The sequence below is a fragment of the Dromaius novaehollandiae genome, chromosome 5 (assembly GCF_036370855.1).
Source record: "Dromaius novaehollandiae isolate bDroNov1 chromosome 5, bDroNov1.hap1, whole genome shotgun sequence".
Taxonomy (NCBI): domain Eukaryota; kingdom Metazoa; phylum Chordata; class Aves; order Casuariiformes; family Dromaiidae; genus Dromaius; species Dromaius novaehollandiae.
In genome coordinates, this window is record NC_088102.1 from 57,408,246 (window position 1) to 57,421,654 (window position 13,409).

General features: G+C 35.5%; 1 protein-coding gene across 1 annotated transcript in view; it reads left to right on the plus strand.

Annotated features, from left to right (window-relative positions):
• ELP4 (elongator acetyltransferase complex subunit 4) overlaps positions 1–13,409 on the plus strand; it is a 159,232-nt gene that overhangs the window by 34,885 nt on the left and 110,938 nt on the right. The window contains exon 5 of the mRNA XM_026121680.2: positions 4,722–4,861. Within this exon, the coding sequence (XP_025977465.1) occupies positions 4,722–4,861 (140 nt within the window). The remainder of the gene's footprint in view (positions 1–4,721; positions 4,862–13,409) is intronic.

Sequence of the window (13,409 nt, forward strand, 5' to 3'; positions counted from 1 at the left end):
AGAGTAACACTTGCTTGGTATGCCTTTGCCAGTTTGTTACTTTTAACAGTAGCAGAGGTCGATTTAATTTAAACTTTTGAGTATATGGATAGCCTGTTTTGCAATGCAAGACAGTGATTTTTTTTTTTTTTTTTGAATGAACTGCTTATGTTCTTGGGGCAATATATAAACTGTCACAGCATGAAATCAATTTTCTGCCTTGATTCATCCTAAATCTGAGATTTCTAGCACATTAGTATTGCAATTAGAAACATTAACAGCAGACGGTAGCATAAAAGCATGCTCTGCTCACTGACAATTTAGTGTATTTCTCCGTGTGCAGACGAGGAATCCAAGAAAGAACAGGCTTGAGCCTACAATCCACTGATAAATTTATCAGATCAAACTTAAGAGGAATGGAAAGTCTCTGTTTTGCACTCTCCATGGTCATTCTGCTAAGGCAGATTATTCATGCTTACTTGATTCAGGTAGGCTTTTTGCAAGCTTCCCCACTAAGCCTGGGAATGCAGTACATTGAGGCCTATTCATAGGCTTCTGACATAGACCGAGCTTTTATTGCATGGTGTTTTATTATAGCCAAATCCTAGTCTCCACCCAGTTTGTAGGCACTGTGCTTATTCTTTTGAATCAAGAGAGGTTATCACCCACCTTAATCCATGCAGCAGGGTGGATTAAGGACACCAATGTGCCTCAGGATTCTCAAAGAGGATCCTGGAAACTTCTTGTTTCTTCTTTTTTGCTGTCTTTACTAAACTCTATTGGGCCTCAGTAAGGATTTGCATCTGAAATGGGCAACCTGGAGCTTTTCTCAATGAAGACATCAGATCAAAGTTCAGTTAGTCAAGGCCTTTCTAAAACATTAAGGGGGCTTGGAAGTACACAATAAAAAGATGAGCTCTGGCAGAGATTGCAGTAAAAACATTCTGATCTGTAATCCGGATAAAGAATAGATTATAGGCCAAAGAACAGCCCCTGTTTAAATTGCTTTCAGAATCCTTATTCTGAAAAAAGTTACATTTTACATAAAAAAAAAAAAATAGAATTTAGTTTGATAGGTTATGTTTTGCTGTACTTCCTTGTGTAAAATGCAGTTGCTGATAAACTGAAGCACAGATTTAGAGAATATTTTTTCCTTTTTTATAATAAAAAAGATCTACCTCTTATGACTAGAAATATATAAGCAGTTTTGCTTTTTTAAATTAAAAATTAATGATTTGTACTAAAAATAACCAAAAGTTTGCTTTTAGTTTGCTTATTTTTCTGATTTTACAGGAAAGATATTTTCTATTCCCTGATAACTGGCCTGACATCCACTAATCAAATAATTTCAAAATATTTACTCTAAATCAAATTATTCTCATTAATTTTAACAGTTTAATATATTCTTGGTAAGCTGAAGCGTGAAATAAAATTGTGGAAATACATAATATGACTGCTATCTGAAAGCTAACTAAAAATACATGTCATGTTTAGCATGTCTGGAGTCTGTCTTTTTGCTGTTGTAGTGCTTATTTTATTAAAAAGAACAAGTTTTATGAAAACCACAAGCTTCATGGCCACTACACAAAAAATAATTATTACTAAGATCCCATTATTGTAATAATTCACTGTAACTATTGTCATTCCTGCTTACAGGAAGAATGGCAAATACAGAATAGGAACAGAAGTGGTTCTAAAGAACTTTTCATTGCATACACACACACACAACCACACCGAATTTTCAGACAGCTGATAAAATTTATGTATTGGCCTGTTTAAAAGAAAACTCCTTTTATAAAGCGTTTTAAGTTGTTTTAAAACCTACTGAAAAACTTTCAAAAATATTGGGGCAACTCCTAGTCATTTTTCAAGAGTAATTCTGTACTTTTAAGTATAAATGAAATACCATTTCATTTTACCTAAGAATCAGAGCTTCTCTGTTTTTTCAGTCATATTTTTCTGTTCATCGTAGACAGTGATGTGATTTCAAAATTCAATAAAGTGTTGCTTGATCACTGCATTTTAATCTGAGCAGTAGCTAAGAATGAGAGTTGTTTTGTATCAGATACTTTCCTTATCTGAAAAAAAGTAGTCAATGAATGCGCAAGTAGGCGTGGGGGAGAGTGCCTGTGCGTGCGTATTTTGTATAAGGTGCAGAGGAGTAGTTTTAGAACTTGACCCTCCGTTTGAAGAGTGAGTTGCTCAGGCAGGCATTCGTTCTGCTGCCATCCTTAGGAGCCTGATAGTTTGATTTGAGGGCTGGATTGAAATGAATCATGGCCATTTCGCTGATAGCTAGTAATCTTACTGTGGATTTATCATGTACCCAGAAAGAGAAAATTACAAAGCATCCACAAGAGGAAGAGAGAAGTCCTGGATCTCTTCCAGCAAGATTCCATTTTATGACGAGGCCGTTAAGCACAGAGCTAGTAGGCTTTTTACTGATGGCCTGCAAACCACTTCTGAAAGTCTTTTGAGTTGGGAGCTTGTTGCCAGACCAGAAGAGGAGTGGATTTGTTGATGATAGTGCTAAGGTTGTATTTCTGGGTGTGAAGGAAGGTAAATTCAGAGGGAGGATGGCTCTAAAGAAAATGCTTAACTCTTTTATGCAAAAACCACATTACCAAATGCATATTTTTCCAAAGAGGAGGTTTTAAGGGGAAATATTTGCTTTGGTAATTGATTAGCTCTGTGGCATATGTATGACTTAAAAGAAAGCACAGAGTTTTTAATTACTCTTGGGCTTTACGTGCGTCATATTGCCTCTGAGCAGGAATTGGCAGCCAAGTTCTTATTCACACAGCTACCAGAGCTACATCTAGATAGGATGCTAGAAACATTATGGCCAAGTTAACACTCTTTTCAGCATTATATGCCATGATATGGCTATCCTGCTTAGGGCACTCATGCTATGCGTTCATCAGGGCCAAGCAAAGTCCTAAAGTGAAATGAGGGCACCACATAGCCCTACAGCCAGAAATAATAGACAGGACTGGGAGCATGCACACTATGCAAAGTGTTGCTAAAAGAAGGTAAACTACAGTCACCTTGCCTCTCACCTTCCTCCACTGCCCCCCATACCTGTTCTAAAGTACCTCCAAAAGGCTTTCCATTCTGCATGTGGATGTGTCTTTAACATATCTCTTAGCACCTCTTCAGCTCTTACCTTTTCTCTCTCATCTGTTTTTTCTTCCATAACTATCGGTGCTTTTCATTTTATTTTAAAGCATTAGCATTTAAGATACAAGGTGGCTCTTGGCTGTTATGAGGGATTCAGCACAGTAGTAAGTCTTGGAGTTGGGAGAAACAAAAATGATTTAAAGATTTTTTGCATGTTCCTGAGTTGTACAGTACATACTTCAAATGCAGTCCAGACTTTGGGTAGTTGTTCTGAAAATAAAATAATAGGTCATCTTTCTTTTGACCTGCAAAGCTGCTGTGAAATGTCCAGTTCAGCAAATTTCTCAGTCCAGGCATCTTACCATTTAGATGTATTGTGGTTTTGATTGCTACTTGTATCATGAAACTTGGTTGGTTATTCTAAATGACCTTTCTTTTTCCTCAAAAGAGTTGGAACATTAGTGAGAGATAATCTGCTCAGGAGCACAGTGTTGTTTGTGCCATAACCTTGAGATCAAGTTTAATTTTGCTTTTGTCATCTATTCTTCCTTTCCAGCGCGTACGTTAAAGAATAGTATATAGTGTTTTACATTTGTGCCAAGCTGTTTCTTTCCCAGGAAGAAGCTAACTTGCCTCTGACATTGACTCTGCCTGACTATTCTGTCCAAGATAAATTTTTTTTCTAATGGGAAGGGCAGAAGAGATGAACAAAAGGGATTGTTACATGAAGAGCAAAACCTGTTCACTTCCTCTTTATTTTATGTACAGAAGGGAGCTCCTACATACTGCGCAATAAAGCATTATAGGGGTTTTAAATTATTATATCTGTAATTGAAATAATGTTGCAGCTTGCTTGTTTTAAAAAATAAAAATCTGCAGAAAATCTCTCTTTATTTACTAGCAAAACATATGCACAATATGTAATTCTCACTTTGGTGTTTTTACACATTTTTGGTAAAGTTTTACATAACCAAATTAAGAGCAGGTATCTTTGTTATAATAAGTATCTTTATTATAGTAAAGCATGGTTATTTTGTGCAATGTGCTTGTAATGCTCAACCTGATAGTTATTAGAAAATCAAGAAGTTAAAAGTAGTTTTTAACGCTTTCCTTTTTCTTACTATTTTCTATAAAAAAATTCGACGTATGAAGGTGCAGTGCTATTTTTTTATTACTGATCGTAAGTAAACGCAGTGAAACATTTTCAAAAGTCAACTACAAAATGTCTCAGCAGCTCTCAGTATATCCTTTAGAGATAGTGAAAAATCTGTTAGGTAAAACGAACACTTCATGGTCTGCACAGTTCATGTATCTTTCTGTCTGAAATCATGTTCGTATGCCTAGAGTATGTGCAGAAAAACGTTCTTTTAAGTATCTGTCTTGGTAATGCAATCTGGAGCAGTAAGAGTTGAATTCTGTGTGGAAAAAAATCACAATATAGAATGTCAGCTGCAGAGCCAGAACTTAGTACTAACAAATTTTATATTCTTGCTCTACTTAAAGCTTATACTTATGCTGAATATAAAAACCCAGAGATTTCTGTTATGTGTGTTGCTAGTTAATTTTCTTCTTAGGACAAGTAATCATTTAATAGGTTATTGTAATCATTGCTGTTTCCACAGGTCAGCCCAACATCATCTGCAAGGTTTGGCCATTATTATGATGTTTCTAAAACAATGTCTTCAGAACTGCTTCAGTCCATAAAATGTCACAGTTTTTTCCTTCCTGAAGAATTATCTTTGCAGCCCACAATAAAAATGTGGTAAGTTGTAATCGCATGTGCTTCTACTGTGTGTTTGGATTTTGTGTGTATATTAGTAGTTAATGGTATTTTTTCATTTACATTTGCTGTGAAAAACCTTTATAATTGTAGCCGTGTCAGTGCTACATCCCCTGACTGGCTGCAATGCCACCGTGGCACAGAGGCTGCTCAGTACACTGGCTCCTCAGCTGGAGAGGAAGCAAGTGAGCAGGGGCAGTTGAGGCAGATGTTACTGTGTCAGCTTGGGACCCAGCTGAATACTCAGTCTAGCCCTATTGAAGGTTGAGTGGTGGGACAGGGAATAACTATTTGTCTGTGAACTACTCCCTGAGCCCCATGCCCCTTCAGCTTTCGGAAGTGTGTCACATGGCATACGAAGGTATCCATACACAGTTTTTAGGGTCAAGATGATACAGCTTAGAATGCTGTATCGTGTTAATTATATGACTTTTACTTCTAACATCTTGCAACTTCACTTAAGGAAAATATAAAATACTGTGAATACTCAGTACGGACATGTCTTACACAACAACCCTAATTCTAGAGAAAGTCATAAACTCTTCTCTGAACAAATAACTCATTATAGTTCATGTCCATCAGTAATGAATTAAGGAAGACCACAAGAAAATGAGTGACAGCAGTGAAGGCTCGTATTAGCCTGTGGCACACATGTCCGTTGTATCTTTCTTGGAGACATTTCAAGTCAAGTCAAATGTCAGATACAGACTAGCAATCTCTTTGTTCAGCACAGTCGCTTTATTTATATAATATCTGGGTTTTATAGATCCCAATGTATAGGGCCAACCCCAAGAAGTAGTACAGGATGCCTTTTTGTAATTGTTTTTAATTACAGTACACTCTAATAGAAAAACTGAGTTTCATAAAAGAAACGCAGTATGAAGCACCTTTCTTAGAACAGTAGAGAAGCAAAAGCCAAGTCTCCTTGTTATTTTTTTTTTCAGCATTACACAATCAGATATCACTGGTTTTAATTTAGTAGGGCATGTTCTTGCTATGTTGAAAAAAAAAGCAATTTATACACTCAGGAGAAAGAATCAAATATAAAATCTGTTTTCTATAGTCAATATTTGAACCAATTCTACATATGTTATGTATAATTTTTTTTTCAGTAGCAGGGCCACAGAAGACAGATACAGGAATATTTGACCGAAAGGTAGCAATTGCTTATATTGTTATCAAGCAGATTAACTCCGCTTCTGTCTTTTCTCTACAATTAAGCAGCTAGCTAGAATGTCTGATGACTTTGGGCTTAATTCCACTAACTGTATGGCTAAGAAATATTTACGTGTTTTACTTAGAGGAAGGGTGAACAGTACATAGGGACTTGCCCATTCAAGATTTGACAAAAACTATTGTTTTATTTTGAGCAAAAATAGATGCAAGTAAAGTAAATGTTCCAGTCTACCTGTGAATAACTGAGCAGACCCTAGAAACAAATAAGCCTAATAAATAACAGCTTTTGGAGACTTAAATGTAATCACACACTGGAATTTCTTTGAATAGCAGCTTTTAAAATGAAGATCAAAATATTTTAAAGTGTTGAGAAGAAAAGATTTAAACTGTGAGACTGAGATTTTTAATAATGGGGGTGGTGTAGTAGTAGTAGTAGTAGTATTTGGGCAAAGAGGCGGTGGGAGTTGAGTCACAAACTGGAACCCATTAACAGAGTTTGGTTTTATAGGGAGTAGATTGTGAACAGAAGGATACCTAACAACAAAGAAGAATAGGAAGAACCTGTTCTGCTGTTGGGTTAGTGTGTAGATAAACAGAAAACTTCAGTCTTCCAAATGAAATTCTCTTAATATACAAAGTTCATAAAATTACATTCACTAAAGGCAATAGCAGAAGGGAATGAAAAACAACCAATATATATTTGCTCTAAAATTTCCATTATTTCTTTCTAGACAGAAAATCTGCACTAACCTCAGGTGATTACTTGGATGATTAAAAGTTGTTCAAAAATAACCCTTAAACCATATCTGTGTTTCAAAATTTTGTGGATTTTTTTTGTTGTTTTTTAATTTATGCTTGATTTGGCCTTGTAGCCATGTAGCAAATTCTTTAAAAACAAAGTCTATTTATTTAAAGGAGTGGAAGCGCATCATTTTTCTCTTAATGACTGGTTACAAGGAATAGCATGAATAAAACTGCTTGGGAAATCCAACTGCACTGAGCTTAGATTAAAAACAAACAAACTCATATGTATAGTGTAGGAAACAGACTTTAAGCTTACTGCATTTGGTTTTATAAGCCTTGCTTACGTCTGATATTTTCCTTGAGTGTCATCCTGATAAAAGTTCATAATTCTTATCGTATGAATTCTATTCTTATTTTTAGTTAGTATCTAACTGAAAGATTAGATTGAGTTAATATGCTTGGTGACCTATGACCATAAGACTAGGTTTCTTTTTCTGAATACTTTACAATCCTGTGAATATGTATTTTATTCAAAAATATTCTGTCTCATGCAAAATAGTTTATTTAATTATTTATTTGACTTTGTTGCTATTTAATTATTGGTATTGGTCATATTGTTGATGCACCAATTCCTGTTATAAATAACTTCTGATAAAGTCATGGGAACTCTAGAAATGTTGGTAGATACTGTGTAGGACTGCTGCAGTGAATAATTTCTCAGTAGAGCACAAACTGATAGGGTGAGGAAGATGATCAAATAAAGATGAGTTTCAGGCATACCAAGGCAGCAGACAACCACCATTTTAAACAGCGTTTTTTTGGCCCACAGTGCGATGTGGATAGGGTCAGGGAAGAATAAAGAACACCTTGGGAATAGTGAAGTATCAGAAAGAGATCAATGAGAGGTATGAAGAGGGGTTTACAACTCTTTCTTCATATACATTGTATCATTTATCTTGTAACTTTGATTATTGTCTTCACATACCCTGAGGACAAATGCCACTACATTTGGATTCCCTGTGGTGAAAAAGTTGCACTAGGTCAAGATTAAGGTGAGATGGAAAGAAGAATTCTCCAGAAATACCACCTCTGAAATACAACTTCATTCTCTATAGAGAAATGGAAGATTTAAGCGTCCAGTTAGTACAATCTGTCACTTTTGAGGCATATCTAGAAACAAAGTGAATTAGAATTTTAACTTCCATTCATCAGTGTTGCGTAACTGGAGTTCATCAAAGTCAAAAATTCCTTCTCCCAATCCTCCTGCTCCCCAAATTGTTGGTATACACAGCATAGTTAGTATCAGCAAATGGAAATACCCAGCTTACATGAGGAAAGAACAAGTTAGAAAATGTGTAAATATTTTCAAATTTCAAAATGAAGTTCATCCTGTAAAACATAAAGAATTGTCAAAGTTCCACACAGTCAAAAAGGCCAAAACACTGCCTATCTTTAAGGAGAGGTGAGAGAGAAAAGGCATTTGTGAAATAATATCAGTACTCTGAAAAATATTGGAAAAAATATATATAATCTATTTCTAAGCTTCTAGGAGAGTTTCACCCAGTGCAATGTTTCCTTTGTTTGCTTATGAGTATTCAACTGAGATAGAGTCAAAAGACTTTAAAACAAAACAGGAGATACTCTGCATCGATGAAGTCTGCTATCATGTCAAAGGAGGAGTATAGGCTGGTTTGACAGTTTCGTTTTTGTCACATCCATGTTGATTGTTAAATCCTTATCTTCTAAATAAGCTGTCATTGAGTCACAGTTGAAATTGAATGAAATATCAGGCTTTATCCCAATATTGGGTCTGGTACTAATCAGCAGCTCAATAAATGTCCTGAGCAATGGATATCTTTATTGCAGTCGTGAAGCATGTCAAGTTTGACAAAGAGTAGAAGGAATAATTGCATACATTTAGAAGATGGAATTAGAATTCAAAAAGATTTAGGTCAGTGGTCTGAAATAAATTATATACAATTCAGGAAAGACATGCAGAATACCATACTAGTAGGAATAGTTAATTGAACAAATGAAATGGTGTAGCTGTTCTCCAGAAAAAGGTGGGGGGGAGGATTATAAAATGTCTTGAACATAAAATATTTTAGTAGCGTTGGGTGATTTGTGCTACCAAAAAGTATAATTTAAAATACACAGAGGTGATACACTGAACTTTCATGTAGAAGGCATATGAAGCACTTCTGTCTTGCTCAGCCATAATAAGGCCGTCCAGGTTTAGATACTGTCCTTCAAGAAAACAGTGCATCGGTTAGAGAAGGCTGTGAATATGCATATTGGTTTAGGACTAGGATGTATGGCCTGTGAGGCAGGAATGGGAGTTGTTTAGACAAAGCTGAGTGGAATCTTGATAACAGTCTTCAAGTAGGTTAAAGACTGACATACAAAGGGTAGTATTTCTGTTGTCTACTGATGGTAGGACAAGCAGGAATAGGTTACAGTAAACTATAGCAGTGGAAATGTAGACTGGATGTAAGGAGATATTTTTCTAATGATAAGCACTAGAAGAACTTGCCCTTGCAGACACAGGTTGGGAGTATTGTAGAATCTCCATCAGTGAAGATTTCTAAGGACAAGTTAGGTAAATATCTGTCAGAGATGGTTTAGATATAGTTCATCTTGCCTTGGGGCAAGAAGATAGACTAGCTGACCTCTTGAGGTCCCTTTCATCCCTATCTTCTGTGATTCTTTAATACACATTAGTCATAGTGTATTAAATCCTAAACTAAGTAGGAACATTACCAATTATTTCACTGCTCTCAAAATGCTTTTATAGAAACCCAGCAAGCTTGTACAGTATTTTTACAAACGTGAAATTCTGAAGGGAGCATTCCTTTTTTGAGAAGCTAAGGCAGGGGGCTCTGAATTATGTAAATCTCACAATCCTGTCTAGGTCATTTCATTTAAGAAAGTTTAACAAAGGGGAGGGAAAGGATATTATTTTGTTGTCATTATTGTCTGGGAAGTGAATGCAATGCTTCTGGCTTCTAAAGATAACTTCAGTGTATCATAGGCTGGTGAAAAATCCTGTTCTCATTAACTAAGCGATGATTTAAAAGAAAGTAATACTATACTCATAGTTAACCCTGTTAGTAGAAGTCAGCAGTTTGCATTAGACCTAATCTTTGGTTGCCTGAAGGTCTCACTGAAGAGAGTTTGAGCTAACCTCTTTTACTCTGTTTTCCAGTAACGAGGAACATGGATGTGGCTAGTTATCATCTGTCAACTGAGGAGATATAATTTCTTAAACATAAGGTTCTCTGACTATGGTCTTAAATGAAATATCTGGTAGTGTAATGCTTATTACCTGTAGAGCATTTTGAGACGTCTGTGTTCTATTAGGCTGTCAGTACCTCAAAAAAGTGTTGATTAGAATGAACTTAGAAAATTGTTACAAATCTGACTTGAGATTCAGAAAACCTCTGAGATACCATTTTTAAAAATTCAATTTGTTTATGAAAAGAAGATTGACAGAAAATGTATTATGCTCTATAAATCTCTGTTTAAAGAAAGGTCATTTCTGGTAGTAGAAATTGTATCTTTAATGTGTCAAAAAGAAGTATAATAACATCCAGTGACTGATAGCTGACATTATACAAAGCATTTTCAAAATAAGGATACATTTTTAAGAAAGAAGATAGTTCATTATTGAAATAACTTACATAAATAATAGGTTATGTATTATGAGATGTCTTTTAAAGATTTCATGACTTTCTAAAGGGTATGCTTTGTAAGATATGTATCAATAAAGACATTTCTGAGTGATATTTTCTCTTAAATCATGTAGGAGTGCAGACTGAAGCCACTGGTCTGTTTTTAAATCAAAGAATGTATTGCATTTGTTACTAATACAGAGGTATATGAGGAAGTGGATACTGATGGGTTTACCTAGTGTATCATTTCCCATGCCTAAATGGTATTGTTGCTGTTGGATGACACCGTTTTATAGTATCTGAAACTGCAAAAAATGCAGAGTTAGAGAGGAAAAAGAAAAAAAAGATGAAGACTTTCCCCTCTTCTCAAAATGCTTGCTCATTATATTAGCTAAAATGATCCATTCTGCATATTTGTAATATAACAGAGCACAACATGCTGTAAGTTCAAGCTGATATAAATTGTTATAATCCTGTAACTACAGCTATTGCACAAGCATCTGAAATTCTGTAGTCATCATGGAAAGTGTACCTAACCCAACATACGTATTCTACCCTGGGGTCATCAGCTATATGTTCTGCTTTGGCTAAGCTAGTACTTGTAAAGAAAAGTTTAAAAGTGTCTTTTTTGTGGTTATTTCTTCTGTTTCCTTGATACAGACTAACTTCTTCAAAGAAGGTACACTTAACCTCTAACTGATTAGTTTTACCTGGGATTCACCTTGTTGACCAGCCTTCCTTTTCCTTTTATTTTTCAGATAGTGTTGTGACTAACTTTGGAGTTCTTAGGTACCATTTTTCCTCCTTGCAGTTTGGAACAGTTCTCCACCTTCGCCTTTCTGTTGGTTGGGAAGGGATGGGGAACAAGAGGAGCAACGTTTTGCTCTCCATTCCTTTCACAGCTCGGGATGTAATGACAAAGAACAGATCATGTGGGTAAAGCAGAATATAAAAGAAAAGCAATGTACCCCATTTTCCTGTACAACTTATGCTCTCCAGATGGAAACAAAGAGTTTTGCGAACATAAATTTTGTGACACTTTGAAAACACTGCTATATGTATTAACAAGCAGGGTCCTTTGTAGTAATGTTTTGTGGCATAGGAGCCATATATTTGTGAAAAGGACCAAATCATCTGGGTGTTTCTAGTTCTCTAATATCACATTAACAAACCTATTTTATTTAGCCTGTTCTTCAGTTGAGGTACCTGTCTCTGTAGCTCATGTCTGTTGCATGATAATTAGTGCTGCCTTTGCAGGATCTGAGATGGAGAGGCTTTATTTGGGCCAGAAACTCCTGGCCCTTTTTAGAAATCACATACATATGAAAAATATGTTTCTCTCTTTCTGTCTTCCTGAGCATTTAGCTTCCTTTTGGACTTGCAAAGAGAGAGAGTTCTTCAGTTGACTGGTTAGACAGAACTAGGTTATTGACTGGCCTTTTGCTTTGCAGTTGCAGAAAGACCAGATTTGGAGGTCTTACATATCATTTGTTCACCTTAAAGTTTGATGCAGTTTTTTTTTTTTTTTCTTTCCAGTGTGCTGGTGGGGTGCGTGTGTGTGTTTTCTTTGGAGGAGGTAGGCAAGGAGTATTACATCTGCTCTCCTTTCTGTAGTTCTGGTACCTAATGGCCAAATTAGATTACAGGGCCCCCTTTTGGATAATCACTCAAGATGGAGCACTCATTGCCCTACGATAAACTTTAACTGAAAACAAATTGGGAAGTCTGTTTTCCTAAAGGAAGTAGTAAACGTGAATGAGAGTTTCATGCCAGAAGAAGGCATCAACCTTCTCTTTCTTACCTCGTTAATTTTTGTATTAGGGAAGGGCAGTTGTGTCCTACCCTAATGCTGGGACCAAGCTAACTGGGCTGTGGAGCTGACAGCAACTGTTTTTCAGTTGCTAGGATATTCTGGTGCGTTTTTTTGTTGCATTTGTAAAACTGGTACTTAACAGGAAGGCAAAAATATCCGCTGTGATAACTGTGTGCATCACAAGAGAGTTGCTTTCTGCCCCTCTACTTCTATTGTGGTTGTTCACTTGTAGTTACCAATTACCAATTCTTTTTTGAAAAAAGAATAAATTTATGTAGTATCTAGATTTACAGATAAATTTAGATAAAACAGGTTTAACTGTCTTTCCTAATGGGGTCCCCTTATACATAAAAAGGCTATTTGTCATACCCTTGATAACCTAACCTTTGTTAAATGCTTAGAAACTATCAATAGGGAAGTCAGAGGCTCTGTTGTAACCAGGATACCTCCTGCTTTATCCGTTACTAAATTGCTAAACAAAAAAAAAAAAGAGTAAAGAAGGAATTGTTTAAACTCATTATCAGAATTAGTGTGTTTAGTAACAAAGACAAAAAAAAGACTAGAAAATCAAAAATACCTTATTTCCTTCTTTAAATATTATGACAAATACTGCCAGAAGAGTGATACAGCTTGTTTTTAGAAACACTATTTCAGCAATATTTTTTGTGTCCTTATTTACCTAGCATGGTTGAAATTCAAGTAAACCATTAATATTTTAGCCAGAAGCCAAAGAGTACCTTTTACTACATTCAAAGTCAATCTGTAGGCATTATATTAAAGTTTTTTCTTGAACTCTTCCATTGCTTCAAATCTTCTAATACGTTAATTAAAGAAATGTTCTCTTCTTAATTTTGGGACTCTTTAATTCTGATAAAGGTTTAAGTATTTTATTCTTTTACCCATTTTTAAAAGCAATTTAGTAACAAACCAGGAGTTAGCAAGTATCATGGCTGAAATGTATTCTCTGACTTCCCTATGGATAGCACTGTAATACTTATGAGCAAAATAAGTGGATAGATCCTTTCTTGAAAACAGAGACTGTTCCTTTCCAGTTACATTATGAATTACAACTATAATTCTTTATATTCGTAAACAAAATTGAAAGTCTACGTTGTGGTGACAAAAG